Source organism: Sebastes umbrosus, chromosome 1, assembly GCF_015220745.1.
Source record: "Sebastes umbrosus isolate fSebUmb1 chromosome 1, fSebUmb1.pri, whole genome shotgun sequence".
Taxonomy (NCBI): Eukaryota; Metazoa; Chordata; class Actinopteri; order Perciformes; family Sebastidae; genus Sebastes; species Sebastes umbrosus.
In genome coordinates, this window is record NC_051269.1 from 38,884,690 (window position 1) to 38,902,000 (window position 17,311).

The 17,311-nt window shown below is 43.2% G+C and overlaps 1 protein-coding gene across 11 annotated transcripts in view; it reads right to left on the reverse strand.

Annotated features, from left to right (window-relative positions):
* foxp1b (forkhead box P1b) overlaps window positions 1-17,311 on the reverse strand; it is a 196,606-nt gene that overhangs the window by 44,369 nt on the left and 134,926 nt on the right. For 10 of the 11 annotated variants that reach the window (XM_037766652.1, XM_037766725.1, XM_037766674.1 and 7 more), the window contains one exon: window positions 52-189. In XM_037766652.1, the coding sequence (XP_037622580.1) occupies window positions 52-189 (138 nt within the window). Of the gene's footprint in view, window positions 1-51; window positions 190-8,300; window positions 8,451-17,311 lie in introns of those variants that run through there. The other variant, XM_037766710.1, reaches the window with a different exon arrangement.

The following is a 17,311-nucleotide window of genomic DNA, read 5'->3' on the forward strand; positions in this document are numbered from 1 at the left end:
TTCTTTTTCCAGATAAAAAGATTCATGAGGTGAATGTCAGAAGTACATTACCTGCTGTAACATGAGGGCCTGCTGCTGCTGGAGGAGAACCTGGAGCTGCTGAGGGCTCAGGACCTGCTGCTGAAGGATTTGCTGCATCTGCTGTGGAGTTATCACTTGAGGTGTCATCATAGCAACTGAAACTGGAACCTGCACGGACACACAAAAAGAGAAGACAGATGTCAAAAAAAGGTCCACTAATACGGTAGAGAAATAATGCAGGAAACAAAAAGCAAACCATTAAGGGATGGGGGAATAAATCGATACAGCATAGTATCGCAATATTTTACATGGCAATATTGTATTGATACTATGGCTGTCAAAGTTAACAGGATAATAACGCTTTAATGCAAATTTGTTTTAACGCCACTAATTTCTTTAACGCATTAACGCAACATTTTTAGGTTGTAGCGGGCTCAGTTTTAAAGTTAGAGTGAAGACACTGGTATCATATGAAACCACAAAACCTAAAGGATCCATTGGTACCAACCAAAAGGAGGATAAATAATGCTCCAAACAGGCGAGGAAAAACTGGCATGGCCATTTTCAAAGGGGTTCCTTAACCTCTGACCTCAAGATATGTGAATGTAAATGGGTTCTCTGGGTACCCACGAGTCTCCCCTTTACAGACATGCCCACTTTATGATAATCACATGCAGTTTGGGGGCAAGTCATAGTCAAGTCAGCACACTGACACACTGACAGCTGTTGTTGCCTGTTGAAAATGATTAATTTGCGATTAACTATTCTAATCAATTGAATCGATTGGTACCAACCATGTCATGTTAGCTTGTCGGGAAGAATGCTAAATAACTCTCCGAAGTTACGCAAAATTTGGGCGAGGAAAAACCGGCATGGCTATTGTCAAAGGGGTCCAATGACCTCTGACCTCAAGATATGTGAATGAAAACTGTGAGATGAACAGAGTGAGAACCGTATCTTATTAGACAAAACAGATGTTGACAAACTGCATTATTTGCAGTTGAAAAAAGGTAATAAATCGCAACATATCGCGATATACTAAAATGTTTAAAATCGCAATAAGATCGTATTGTGGGGCCTCTGGTGATTCCCACCCCTGGAAGCATTCTTTAGACAAACTGATGGAAAAAAGTGAAGGCTGATGACTTGCCAAAGGATAAATGCAGCTCAACAAAGGTACATATAAATCATGTAACATATACAGTATATAAAATGGCCCCTTTGCTTCTGACAGGATTCTAAAAATTCATCTCAAGTGTCATCTTGATGTGTTACAAGCTGCAACACACCCTCCAACAAACACACACATTTCAACCCCTCTAACCGTTATGACACCACACCAGACTGAGGCGGGTTAAAGGACACTAGACAGCCAGGCGTGGATCATGCCTGTGGAGTAAAGGGGGCCGGTGCATCCACCCCGACCTCCATCCTCCGACCTTCCCCTCTCACACACACACACATCCCCTCAACACCATCGGATATGATCCGCATCTGCTGAGAGCTCGTCGTTTACACAACGTGCCGTACCTGAGGACGTGAAAGATTGCCTCCAAAAAAAACGCTGCGGTTCGCTCATCGCACACGAGACATGTCATGTGAGAACATTTCATTAGAGACGCTGTCAACAGCGATCTATTATTGTGAAGATGCAGAGTGCCTGGAGGAGGAGCCACGGTGAAGAACGCGCGGGCCTCCTAACTAACTCCCAGCAGAAAGGTGTGAGTGCATGACTCCTCAAAACAAGTGATTTGTTGTGACACTGGATGAGCCCCCACAGTTGTCAGGGTGCCTTAATTGCTCCGGCGGCGTAGGGGACTCGGAGTGTGTCTGGATGCTGCCACTCACCGCTATGATGTGCAATACCATTAAAAGCTCCTTTCCTTGACGTTCGGATGACAAACAGCAAGCTAAGATGTGCCTGATAGTGCTGCGTTGTTAACATGTTGTGGCGATCGCTCCTTTTGTGTACGTGGTATACATTAGTAATGTATGTGCATAAGTGTGTGTGTTAAAATGTGCTTTGTATCTCTCAGGCTGATGTCAGCAGCTGATAGAGCGGAGAGTCTTGTCAGTGACGGTCCGTCTCCGCCAAGGTTACCCAAATTGTGTGGCCCGCCTTATAGCTAATGACACCCCCTTTGAATTTTTCATGCATTTTCTGAATGTAATTTCGCTGTTTAGAATCCCGTCCGGTAACGAAGGGGCTTTTCTCGACACACGCCCCCTGCATGCATATCGCCTCATTCACTCTCCCCACTGTAGCATAAAACACAAACAAAGCGCCGCCATAATGAACAGCTTGTACTGCAAAATGCACAGGAAAGGGCAGCGGTGTCAAATAGGACGGACCAGCTTTGATGCTCTCCGTTAACTTTATAGAGCGGTGCCAGAGTCTCTCCGCCGTGGCACCGCGTTCTTTGAGGCTCAGCCCCACCCAGGACTAACACACACTTCACATTTCTCATCTCCAGCGGCCGGGCGTAGTAGGGGGAGCGCGAGGAGGAGGAAAATGCAATATTAATTCCCCCCTGTATTATGTCTTAATATGCAGTTCATCTTGACTTTTGCACATGACTTGTCCTGTCATTTGCATAGCCCCGGCCTCCCATTTCCTAATTTCACAGTCATTATCCACTGAAGTCCCTTTTTTTTTTTTTTTTCTGGGCATCGCTAATTTTGATGAACTATTTTGAAGGTCAACCCGAGCAGCCCCTGTCTTTGCTGACATGCAAGCGCCATACGTGATGTGATATATAGTCCCCGTCTAAACATGACATTTACCCCCCACGCACACCGAGGATAAATAATAACGCCCCCCTCCCCCTTCCTTTTTTCTTTCTTTTGAAGCTTTGCTTTAACTGCGTGCATTAAAAAATCTACTCCATACTTGTCATGCTCTATTTTTTACTACCGTGTAAAAGCTGTAAATTTAGCCTTATTTTCAAAATGTATAATCATTTTGTCATGCCATATTATATAGACTGTGATGTGCAGCAAACTTAACACAGAGATTTTACACACTTCAGCTCTCAATAGCTGCCAATTTCATTACAAACGACACTGAGATTTCCTTTCAATTTAACCGTCTTAATTCTTTACACCTTGGGTGTATATCTCATCATGGTTTCACACGTCTGGCTCACAGTAACTACAGCTACAGCGGCTTCCTCTTGTGCACCAGCAAGAGGCTATTACAGACCCCCATTTTATTACCCATTACTACTGAGGTCATTAGCAGCAAGAGGGATTGTACGCTTCTTAACCTATTGATCAATGTAACTACTACCATTTAATCCTGTGCTGAAGGAGTGAAAATCTGCCTAAGACTGGATCCTATTGAGAGGAAGGGCGGGAGGGAGCACTTTAACTGAAAAATATTGCCCTGGCCGCTGTATCATGCCCATTTAACGCAAACACAGGACGCCAGTCGCCATTTAGAGCACTCCCATATGGTGCACTCCCCTCATCTCTGGGATAACATCATGACTCCAGATGATCCACAAAAATATATATATATCACCACCTAAAGATAGTCTCGTGCTGGGCTAATAACTGGAGGGATCCACTGAGCACCCAGCTCTAATCTGCTCCGCCGATATGAGGGTGCGAAAAAAAAAAGAGGACATTCTGAGGATGCCAGAAATAGCTGACGTTTATGAATTTTGCGAAGGTGTGGTGGCTTTCCAGGTGCCTCCCCCGTACATAAACAGTCAAAAAAACCTGGAACATTCTCACACAGCTGCAGAGTGACTGGAGGCAATATACTGTACCAGCACGGGCCTGCTGGCCAAACACACACACGCACGCACACACACATGCACAAATCTAAACTGTGGCATGTTAACTGTCACAAGCACATACAGGCACATGTGCAGCCCATAACACACTGTATATGAGGAACACATTTTCCATAAAGAGTCAGAAAGTACTGGCACTGTGCACAGAAATTTAAAACAATTATTATTAAAACAAAATAGTTCTTTGGTCAAAGATAGGGATCATTCATATCCTTCATGCTTCACCTCTGACCGTTCATCAACACGCACACTATAGAAAGCGTTTGGCATTAAAGGGCACCTACAGTAAGACAACTTCAAGAGAAAAGGCGCAAAATATGATAGTCTAACGAGGGAAAGCAAACCGCATATGTGAAAACGTTAGAGAGCCACCGATTCAGAGTTAATGAAGACGCTACCCCTCCTATCACAAGTCAGAGGTCAAAGCCCGGTGAGAAGGAGAAGGGGTGAAGATATCCCCCCTTTCTCCTCGGCTCTGAGGCAATTAAGGGGAACAGAAATGAGGGACAAGGAGGTGAATGTCAGTGAGACCGACACACACACTGGCCGCAAAAGGTGCAGCTTGGCTGAAATAAAAAAGGAGAAGGAAAAAAAAAAAAAAAAGAGGAGAATTATCAAATTTTCATTCATGCTCCCTGGGGTCATCTTGTTTTGTTGGGGCATCAAATAGAATGGAGAAGTAAAAAAAAAGAAGAAGAAATAACAGGCCCTGGAGAAATCACAGAGCCCGGTCCGTTTGATGCTGTTGTTTTACCTCGGCCTGCAGTGGCGCAAAAGGAAACGACTTCCCATCCCGACTGTGATCTCCTGCATGAAAATGTAGCCGGAATGAGGATTTCACGGGAGCTATTGTACTTAAGTGATGTGTGAACATAATTAGTCGTCGACAAGACTGGAAAGACTAATTCCACATTATCCATTCAGGTTGATTGAAATCTCTGAGGTGGAGAGCATTTATTCTCCTCTAAAATAAAAAAAAAAATAGACGTGGTGTATTCAAACCAATAACATTTCCCCCCTAAAAAAAATAATAATAATAATAAAATCCTGGTATATAAATTAATACAGAAAATATAGATTCTTTAGTAAGCCTAAAAAAAAATGTAAAAAAGCAGGACAGAAGTACCCATCCCTACATGTGTTAATACCTCCATTATTCCCTCCTCGTCATCTACAATCAAGCTGTTTTAAAAATGTTTACAGCTCACATAAACAGGATAATCACAGCCACATTTTGTCTCCATAGACTATATATATTCTGAATTGGGGTGTAGGGGTGTGAGTGTGTGTGTGTGTGTGTGTGTGTGTGTGTGTGTGAGGGGGGAAGGCTCAAATCATTTGAGCAACTGTAAAAACAAAAGTTGAGATTGCATTTTAATTAACTTTTTCGACTACAAACAAACAGGTTTTCTTCGCCGGAGCTGGTCCCAGTGTCGGGTTTAAACAAACAAACTGCACGGCGAAGTGAGCAAGCTCTCGCCCCAACAATAACAGCTGAGCTGCGAGCTGGACGCCGTTTCCCACACTGGAGGCTGCAGGTGACCACTGCTGAGGGGAGAGCACACAGGGCACCCCCCCTCCATCCCCAACACACACACACACACACACACACACACACCATCCTCTGCATCACCATCATGTTTTAGTACAGTACTACAAATTTGTATTTCAAAAAATGTATGTGAAAAAAATCAATGAAAATAATAATAAATTAAATAAAAATAATATTAAAATAACACTGATTCCACAAAATATTTCTAGAAAAGAGCATTTTCAAATATTAAAAAAAAATTATTCAAACAAAAACCCTAAGTGCTTCATTACATTCCGCCGTGTGACTCACTGTCCTGTCACTCTTTTTTGACCTTTCAAGCCACACCTCCAAGTGCGTATTTCACAGCCACGAGGCGTTTTCGAGTTCTGAAACCTGGCTTACAAATTCAGGGCGACAGCTACCATCCTACACACCGCCGTTCACTGTTCTCACCTTTCCCGGAAACGCCTCAAGATCACTGTGGTGGGGTGAACTGCGTGGCCCCCGAGATCTAATGGTTTACCAGCTCTGCACGGTCAGTTACGCAACGGTTCAGATGCACTATTTGAGCCGGTTTGAGATTTAATTAAGATCGCACCCTCTAAAATCCCTTTTAAATGAAACTGTAGTTAAAAGACAATGGCTGACACATCCTCGTGCAGATTGTTTCTATTCTCTGCACGCCAGCGCGAAAAAAGCTAATCCTTGTTTCCATGACGGCAGACAAGAGGGCCACAAATTGTGTTGCTTCTTGACACCGTTGTGTTGTGTGACTCATATAAAAGTATACAGCTAATTAATACAATTATATAGGAAAAGACTTTGAGTGTCAGCAGCAGGTTTAAAGCATTATCTGCAACTTGTTTATGTCCACACACAACCCAAATAATCCACCCTCATATTCTAGGTGCAACATGTCAATACCACCTTGTTGTTTTATAAATATAAAGGTCGTGACAGAGATGAGAGGTGAAAAAGACCTTCTGCCATAAAACACTCCACAGCGTGTAATCTCATTATTATCCTACCATCTCAGCCCTTTGAAACACATGGCATCTCAAGTGTAGAGTTAATCTTCCTATCTGAAACAGAGACGCACAAACTGCCGAGCAGTAATGACCCTTAAAAAAAAAAAGAAGAAGCCTTTTTTTTCAAGTAAAAACATGTTTGAGTCAGGAAAGCCGGGGAAATAACAGCAGAGAGCAGCTGGTGTCTCACTATATCACTGCTAAACTATTCCCCCCGTCCTCTCCTCTCTGTCTTGCCTGCCTGCTCCAGTACAAAGCGGAGACCGTCCCTGTAAAGGATATCCCAGCGAGCCGCGAGGCTCCGGCGGCTACCCCCTGCGTGCCCCCCTCTCTCTCTCCGGGTACACAGCTAATATCTGGTTGCCTATGTCATGGTTTAGAAATGACAGGTGCTCGCAGCCCCTCGCCTTGACAGGCCACTGCACAAATAACGCCCCTGCCTGAAAGGGCTAATGCACTACTAATGAACAATAAATCAACTTTGATTACAAACTGTCAACCCAATCAGCTCGCACTCCAGCTCTCCCAAACTGCGAGTCTCGGCACAGCTGCACGGCATTACGGTGCACGCTGCCCTGTTTAGGCTTCGCTCTCCTCCTCCTCTTCCTCCTCAACCATCCGATATATCACCTCCATCTCTCCTTTCTTTCTTTCTTTCTTTTAGGCACCCACTTTCTCAGCACTGATGCAAGGTGCTGAAACATTGCACCCAAAAAAAGTTTCAACTGAATGCAAACAGGCAAAAAACAGTGGAAAAAATGAATCACATGTGAAGTCCATTCTATAGTTACACCCAAGATTATTGTACTAAAGATACTTGAGGTTGTTAAACAACAGAAAGTCAATAACTGTCTTTTGTGTAAAACCACAAAGCTGTCAAATCTGACTCAATCTTGACAGCAGGAAAAAAAAAGGACCACAACTTTCCCTCCTAAATCTACTCTGCAGCTCCTTTCTTGCAACACACACATAAACACAGGCACGTACAAAACACTCACACACTCAAAAACTTTTCAGGAAGACGCGAGCGATGACATTTGGAGTGACAGCGTGTCTCCAACGTGGTTTTGTGGTGACGGTGTCAAATATAGAGCTTCGCCAGCCTGTCTTAATTCACTGTGACACCATGAGGAGAGTGAGGATTAGTCCAGGCCATAGCCTGAGAGCAAGCAGAGTCTGACCAGCAACTCATTAACCCAGAGGAGCAAATCATCACAAAACACAATACAGCAATGTGGAACAACACAATAAAAGACTTCCTGCCTATTCCACATGCCTTACCTTAGACATATTCTAAAAAGAAAATACAGCAATAATAATAATAATTTTCTGAGAAAAACAACAATGTAAAAGAGGAAGGCAAACCTGCGTCCTGTTTTTCCTAAAACTTTCCATATTTCAGACAGCATAGAGTACGGTACCGGATCCTGCTCGACTGGTTTAAGCTCACTATCAGCAAAGTAAACAAAACTAAACAAACAGCGTAAAATGGCACACGGAAACTGTCTGTAAATGGTCAGGCATCTAGTACTGTAACTGACAAACAAGCACGGCTAAACAAACTGTTGCCAGAAGTGAAATGCTCCAAAAGAAAGCAGCACAGCACACAGATAAACAGAAGCAGCTCATCCACATAGTCTTGTACATGTACATGACACCTGCTTTCTGTGCTTCCCCTGTCAGGGACGAGAAACTGTAAACTGTCTCTACGGCAAAGTAAACCCCTGGATAACTGCTGCTTCTCCCATACAAACTGCATGACAGAATTAACCAATTACAATGATACAACATCAACAATAAGACAGACAATGAAGCCTTCCTTTTTCTCCTTTTCCCTGGTCAAATTAAATTGTCAAATTCTTTTTTTTTACACAAGAAAGCAGGCAAAAATCACAGAAATCAATCATATTGACAAACCTGACAAACTCCATTTAGCTGGCAGGGTAAACAGAGTGCTGGGCCACGCGGTGTGGAGTGAAGCAGAGCGGAGAGCAGAGCGGCGAGGGAAGGAGAGAGAGAGAGAGAGTGTGTGTGAGAGTGAGAGAGAGAGAGCTACAAAGAGAGAGAGAGGTAGAGACACACGGACCGGGAGGCAGGGAGGCTGAGAACAAGCGCTGTTGTGCTGTGGAGTCTCCAACCTTCCTCGGGATACAGACAGATTGCACGCGCAAGGTTGCTCCCTGGCTGACAAGATACAAAACTATCCAATCAACCACGCCCTTCTCCACCAATCACAACCAGCCCTCTAAACATAATCAATTCAAATGGGGCCACACAATAGGGAGCCTCGGGCTGGGCTGCAGGTGAACCCGTGCCTTTGTGTGGGGGCCCCTTTTCAAAAAAGGAAAAAAAAAAAGACACAGTTGACGGCTGTTAACCCTTTGACCCCTGCCGGGACTCCGGCCGTGCTATTGAAACAATGGGAGCCTAAAGAAAAGAGGCCCTTTAATTAAACAACAGATAAGTAAACACAGCTATCCAGCGGAAAGAAAGAAAAACTGGCCCCCGCTATCAGCCGCTTTATTGTTCTGCTTAAACACAACTGTTTACAGCGCCGGAACAAAGACACAACTCATTTCACAAGCCGAAAACAACAAATGCACAAACAAACTCAGACTCTTTGTACTTTTTTTCTTTCTTTCTTTTAAATTTCCCAAGCTGTATTTTTATTTTAATGTATTTACGAGTTTGTTTTTTCTTTGTGTTTCCTCCCTTAATGTGTAAACTTGCACCGTAGCACGCAACTAGTTGCAGAAGACAAGTTCATAAAATCAACCACAGCAGCATAAACTTTTTTTTCTTTTTTTTTTTTCCAGTTTTTAAACACTTATCCTACAATTTGGCCTCAGACGAAGCTAAAACCACTTACATTAATAGCTAACATTACACCAGCTACAGAACCAGGCAATCCATCCAACTCCATCCCCAATGAGAGCAATTAGCTGTCATAATATCATCACACTCTTTAACACCCGTGTGCACTCAGTGAGGGGAACAGGCAGGAGAAGGAAACAGGACCCTGCCACCTACTGGAGATCCTGCTGAACTCACCAGGAGAGAGAGAGAGAGAGAGAAAGCAGGCTACTAACAACATTTATATATATTTTAACCATCTAACTGAACAGATCTCTAAATCCAACTAGAAGTACGTTTCCATTCTACAGCACATAAAGATTTTTATTTCTTTAACAATAAAAAAGCAGGTTCACTAACTTGTGCAACCCACTTAACAAAGAATTAGAGGAAAGGCGTGAGGCGAGATTAACACCTCACTTTGTTAATTATCATGACAATAAACACAGAGCTGAATAACAGAGCTCTAAAACACAGCTCATATCAACAGCTATAAACCCCTTGGCCAAGGATGAAGGAATGTTCACGGGACGCGTTCCAGTCCGCAAACACACTGGTAAAATAAACAGAGCGGCTGCATAACAAGCCACTGCTCTCATCTGCTAATAACTAACAATGAGCTCTGCTAAGCTGGCCTGACCTATATAAATTATTGACTGGGACACCTCAAGTGTCAAAAGTGACAATTCCAATACATATCATAGTGAATAATTAAGTGGGAAGAAAAGGCGCTTTTATTTTCTATCTGACACCCTCAAGACAGCAAAAAAAAAAAAAAAAGACAAGTGACATGCAGGCATGTGCTTACAACTGCACGCACGCACACATGCACAAAGTGGTTTAGGCTGCAGCCGCACTCTTCTCCCCCGGCACTCTCCCTGGGGTGGCATGTCGGCGTATTCTCAATAAAACACCTTCTTAGCAGTAATAGGCCACTGTTCTCATTTCAACGCTCCCAAAGGCCTCATGATAAATTTAGCAGACACACAGTTCAAGCTTCTCCTCTCACACACTGTCTTTCTAATCCATTGCCTCGGTGCCCGCGCCATGTAAAATAATTACACATATGTGTCGATGTGATACACACGCTATATAGATTTTTTTTTTTTCTTCTTCTTCTTCCTAGAGCACAGAGAAACATCAATATCCTTGAGCCTTGAACCGGCGCTCCCCTGTGATAGTTTACAGAGAGTGCTGAGCGATTGTGTTCATGACAGAGTGGATGACATTATATTTCCTGCTCGAGTTAGAGTGAAAGTATGAGTTAATGTCTAGCCCGGGCCTGAGCCGCGCTCCGCTCGGCTCTGGCTAAAGATAACGACTCGCCTCCAATTACAAAGCCTTCCCAAAAACACGGACGCAGCCGGTGAGTAAGCTGCAGCGGCATGCCAACCCATGTCTTCGCTGCCTGCTACTACAGAGAAGAGAAGGAGACGAGTGGAGAGGAAGTGGAGGCGAAATACCAAACTACAGTCATTCCTTTTCTTGGAAAAGGCTCTGGTGACCTGCACCATTGTCATGAGAAAACAAACACAGTCTGTTTCCCTGAGTGTGTGTAAAGTAAATCATTGTTTACTGATGGTGGGAGTCAGCAGGGCAGGTGTGGGACCTATATAAATAACAGCTGCTCTATATAATATCGCCAAGGCGACGGAAATACCTTTTAGATCAGCAACAGCACCATAATGTGTGATCTTTCTATGCTTTCTTTCTCTTTATAGTATCCCAACAGTGCCCCCTGTCAAAGTCAGAAGAGACACACAAAGCATCAATCAACTTGTCAAAAATGGCACTGTATTTAAATACAATTTTGAGGTACTTGTACTTTACTTGAGTATTTAAATTTGATCCTACTTAATACTTCAACTCCACTACAATTAGAGATGTTCTGATAACATATTTTCCTTCCCGATACAGATTCCGATACCAATACCAGCGTGATAAAAAAATAGTTATTATTATTAATATTTAACAGGTGTTTACTACTGACCATGTATGATATGATTACTCATTTGTCACGTGACAAACTACCTGCAATCAGTTCTTCTTCGCTGCTCTAAAACGGTAGTTGCCGGTGGCAACCATGATACATCCAGGGCGACGGCACAGTGAAGGCTACTGTTTTGGAGCAACGAAGAAGAATTGATTTCAGGTTAAAGCTGCAGTAGGCAGAATATCGTTGGCATAATTGGGCAAAAATTCCATAATAACCTTTCAGCATATTGTAATTCAAGTGTTCTGAGAGAAAACTAGACTTCTGCACCTCCTCATGGCTCTGTTTTCTGGCTTTAAAAAAATCCAGCCCGTGACGGGAGACTTTGACCAATCACAGGTCATTTCATTGAGAGAGCGTTCTTATTGGCTGTGACCAGAACTTGGCGTTTTACAATGGCGGCCGCATCACAAACGTTCTCATTTTACAGCTAAACCGTGCACTACAAGATGATTCTGAAAACATTTGAGGTGAGAAATAGGCATTATCGTAACATAATATAGATTCATATTTTAATCATATTTGCTCCAATCTTGCCTACTTCAGGTTTAAACAAGTTGATTTTTTTCTGGGTTAATAAATTGTGGTGGATCGGTACACAGACTGTCGTACTTGCCGATACCCGATACCAAATTTTGGGCAGAGTCGGACGCATCGCTGCTTATCAACTGTTTTCCCCCCAAACTGCAGCAAAAGAGCCGACATTTGATTTCGGTGACCCACTCACTAGCACTGACATAATACAGGAGAGCGCTATGTCATTTCTGGAGCAGCAAAACAACACGAAGACCTTTATGAAGAGGTGGAATCTGTATTTCTATTCATAACAAAACTAAAAGTGATTTTTTCCATTCAGGGCTCATTTTGAAGTGCTCACATCAAAGTTTGACGGACTACCTTTTGTTTTACTTTACTTAATTTTTTTTTATGTTTTGCAAACAGCATTTTTTTTTCTTTTAGTTTATTTTTTTCTGTTTTATTTATTGTTTTAAATAAAGCATATTATTTCCACTGGAATGACATGACAGTGAACTCACCTTTTCACATCTTGCGACCTACCGAAACTCCCTCTGATACTTGGAATAAGTCATATTCAGGGTGAATGAGGTTATCACCCGAAGCAGAGTGGAGTTACAGTAAGTCAAGCCTGAGTCACCGTGTCCCCCCCTTCTCCTCCCCTCTCCCCTCAGTCTATTATATATATGGGTTTGGTTATTTACTTTTAATTTCAGCATTCAGGAACACGATTGTTTAGTCAGCACATGTGAACTCTGTATTTTTCAAAATATTTCCTGAGGAGATATGCCAGCCGGTGTATAACGGAGCCTGTGTGTGTTTCAGCGTGTTACCGTCTAGTGTGGTTTTTCACTTCGTCAAAACAAGAACACCACGTCGATTTTGAGGAGGTGGGGGAATTTCTGCCTCGTCTTGTTTGTTGTCATCTTTGATTTCAATCAGAAACTATATTAATACACAGTCATTTAAATAAGCAATAACAATGGCTTTGTGGTGTGATACAAAAATAACTTGACCACTAAACCTGAAGCCACAAATCGGTTTATATAAAGCACCTATTATTGTGATTACACTGTGATTTATAGGCTCTGGATACGCAATCACAAACATACGAGATGTACTATTATAATTACTGCAGCGTACGAGCATGTGGGTGGCTCTTGTCATCACTTTTTTAAGGAACGCTTCTCAATGTAGGACGCACTCTCAGACGCACACTCACACCGCTAACCGCCGTGATTAACTGTTTAGCTAACCTTTTTCTGTGGTGTTATTAAACGGTATTTGTTAGCCTGTCCTGTTTCCAACACTAACCAATAAAATTCCCCAGGAATGTTCCTGGAGGTAGATGAGGATTCATATGAAGAGCGTATAAGGCTAAATTAAAATGTTACTTTCTGCCGACTGGGTGTAACTACATGGATGACGGTTTGCTGTGCATCGTCCAACACAAATATAAAACACAACTCCTAAATGATGTCCTCATGTTAGCTGAAGGCCCTTCTGTTTTCTCCATCTCTCTGAGCGAGACAATATTTCTCTTCTCCTGACAAAAAGTGAAAATGGAGAGTCGCAGAGCTGTCAAAAAGTGTGCGGCGACGACACCCAAAGAGAAACCGCGCCGTGCCGAGTAGATGCTGACTTGCCTGCACCTTGCATAGCTGTTAGTGTTTATTAATGCTATGGTTGACTGTGCATCCATCCATCCTTCCAGCCCTCCGCAAAGGGCGTGTGAATCACTCCAAACAACACACGCTTGACATCAAGATATAGTGCCAGAGGATGACACAAAGATACAACAAATTTTAAGGGGAAAGTGTGTATGTGTGTGTGTGGGTGGGTGAGTGAGTGAGTGGGGTGGAGGGGTGAGAGGGTTCAGTGCTTGAAGGGAAACATCAGGCCTCAAATGAAAAGAGGGGTCCTGAAAATGGTAAGTGGCTCCCAGCGCTGTGACTGGAGTCAATTCGACAGTCATCGTCTTGGCCGGGAGAGAGCTCCCAAACGCAGCGGCCCCCCCAGTTTCTGCTTGGCTGCATTGAATTGGGACAGATGACTTCATTCTGACAGGATTATCCCAAACCTGGTTCTAATCTATACAGTACACATAATACATTTTTACAATATGACAAGGAAAACAAGCAGCAAAAGAGACGGCCTGATCGCGGCGTTCCACGCGAGCAAACCGGCCGTGGCGTTGTTGCTGATCATTCCTGACAGATTGTATCACCTCAAAGCGACGCGTGCGTCAAAATGAGATTTCATTACGGCATCACCTTGAGACTTTCTATAAACACAAAGAGATGAACTCCTTCTGAGGATCACGCACGCGACTGATGGATTGTGGGATTTTGCCGTTGGCGACGCTTTGCAGACTGTGAGGGGAGCTATTCCTAAGCAATATTCCCTAAAATACTGATGCATCCTGGAGGTAAAGAACACAATTTCAACTAAGAGTATATTCAGGTAAAATAACAGCTCTTAGATCTTAACATTTTCTGCTCTTTTACCAAGAGTTATACGAGAAGATTGATATCACTCGTAGGCTAAATTTGACACTAGAGCCAGCAGCCGGTGAACTTAGCGTAGCTCAAAGACTGGAAACAGAGGGAAACGGCTAGCCCGGCTCTGTCCAAAGGTGTCTCTATGTCCTCTAAAGCTCACTAAATAACACGTTACATCTCATTTGTTTAATCTGCACAAAAGCCCCAGAGTATAAAAGTATAAAAACAACACGTCGTGGTTTGTGGTCACTTCCTGGCGTCTCTGCTGGTTGTCTAGAATCCAGACTAGAGCTGCGTCCAAAATCGCATACTACGTACTACATACTCAATATGTCTACTATCGTTCAACATACTTTTGTGTGAATAAACAGTCTGTATGTATCTTACATGCGGATAGACTGAACTGTAATTACAATGTCACTTCCTGAGAGCCTCCTTTGGAGACGCGTAACCATGGTAACCTGTACCAACCTCATGTGACCAAACGATGGTTTGTGAGAATCAAAGTCTGAACTAAGACAATTAAGATTCACTATCAGATTCCACTTTGCTGAAGGTGTAATATAGTTTTTAACTGTTATGAACGTTGTCGTCAACACCGCTTCGCTGTTGGATATTTATGCCGTCGTAGTGTCCAGCGTTGCATACTGTAACATTTCACCGGAAATAGTCTGCAATTTGCCTACTATTGGTTTCATACTAAGGTTTCGGACATGCTAAAATATCTCACATACTGTTTTAGCGTACTAAATAGCATGTTAGTGGTGGATTTCGGATGCAACCTCTGCGTTTCAAAATATATTCTTATTTAATCCGTATTCATACCATTCTGGCATTTATATTTAACACACTTATTAGATCCCAATCTCTCAGCATTTCATATTTACTTATTTGTACTGTTGTTATTTGTTATATATTGCCTGTTTTAATGCAAATATTTGTACATATTTCTTATATTCTCATTTCTTATTTTTCATTTTATTACTTACTCATATTTCTTTACAAATATTGTGTTTATTTTGTAGCACTATGTACATATTTACATGTATTATAATCCTTTATTTCTATTTTCTTACATTCCTTTATGTTTATACGACCCAATTTCCCACTGGGGATCAATAACGTATTTCTTTATTCTATTTCCCTTTGTTTCCATTCTTTGTGCTAAACTAAGCTAAGCTAACCAGTTGTGGCCAGCGGCTACAGATTAACCGTACAGAAATCTTCTCATCTAACTCTTGGTGGGAAAGTGAATGAGCGTATTTCCCAAAATGTCAAACTATCCCTTTAAGGCAGCCCGAACAGTTTGAAAGACGTTACAAACTATGAACATCTATGTTGGCTGGTAGAAGTGCTTACGTCCACTGTGAAAAACCTCCTGCTCCTGCTGTGAAACAACCTGCAGAGATTTGAACTTTGATAGGCCGGTTAATCTTGGCAAGCTCAAAGCAGCCGTTAAGTGAATCAATTAGAAACTGGCAATGATTTGATTCGTGTTTTGAGTGAGCGCCGCCACTCCTTCTGTCTCTCAACGCTTCTTTTATTCTTCCAAATGTCTTTTAACTGAACATAAACACGCTCCTTTTGTCTTGGCCAGGTTTCCCATGTGTGTAGAGTCTTTATCTCAATCCAGAACATTAATCCAGTCTTGTGTTCACTGTCACCTCGCCAGTGGACTACCGCCGCCGCGCCACTTTGGGCCACTGGCCGACCGGGCTGCGGGGACACCTCGAAATGCTGCCTCAGATCGCCCCGCAGCGCTGGCCGAGCTCCAGCTGACAGGCTTCGGCCTACTGCTCTAATGACTTACAGATTGGAGCGCTGTGGTATACATGTGTCAGGACAATGCCATGGGCCCTACTGCAAAAACAGTAGGAGAGGGAGAGAAAGAAAGAGAGCCGGCGGCTTCTCCCCCGTCCTGTCAGGCAGAGGCTTGGCCCCTGGATTGTGTCACATCACGCGTTCCCCCCAACAGACCGCAAATGAAGGATGTGAAGAGCAAACGCGGGGAGGAGGGGGCGTTGGAGGGAGGGGGCGCTCTACAACTTAAAAGGCTTTCATCCTGTAAACTGAAAAGACATTATCTTTTGACCTGGAGATGCCCTCTGTGAGGCCGTACACTATGGTGTGAAAACACAGAGAGAGGGAGGGAGAGAGAGAGAGAGAGGGAAAGAGAGAGAGCAAGGGAAAGAGAGAAAAGGACAGGAGAAGAAAGAAGTGTGGATTGTGGCTTCAACTGGTAGATAAGAGAATTGTCTGCTGGCGTGGTTTTGAAACATTATCAGTACTTCTCTGTGTCTGAAGAATAACAAGTGATGCACCTTTGACATGAAAATGTTCAATGCAACATCTATCAGAGAAAGTGAAGTGTTTCTCATTTAAAAACAAAAGGCCGTCACACAACTACAATAAATACAAAAAAAACAATGAAACCCAAAGAATAGAGATGTTCTTTTAGCTTCAAATCCTTGAAGCTCCTCACATCAAAGCTCTCAATAAGTGACGTTATCATCTCCCTACACTCTTCTCCACAAGCAGACTATCTTCTCTGAATCGGGCCATTCATGTACTCTCATTACAATCAGCGCCGCAGACAGAAACCAGTCAATGTCATTCAAGCAGCGTCCACGCAGCTGGCTGCTGGCCACACCTCACACTGGTACCGGTGACATGAATAATGAAGGCCAATCTGAGGCACAATCCTGGATGGGGAAACAAGCATAATCTGGGGCATTACACTGATAGCAGAGACATCATGTTGACACAACATCTCACAGCCACAGCTGAATGCCACGTAATCCCCTGTAGGAGGCGGATGCCTACGTAGGATCTCTGTAGTTAACCAGCCAGGCTCGTGAGCAACGCCACAAACGAGCTTCAATCCCCCCTCCTCCTCCTCCTCCTCCTCCTCCCACCTCGGTGCTGGTGGACTATCAGCGAGGGTCCGACAGTGTTGTTCCTAATTACCTATTTCTCCACTCCTGATCCTGCGGCTGGCATAATTAGTTACCTGGGGCTGCAATCCAATTTGAAGTGATGACAAGAAAGTGATCCATGAAAAAGTA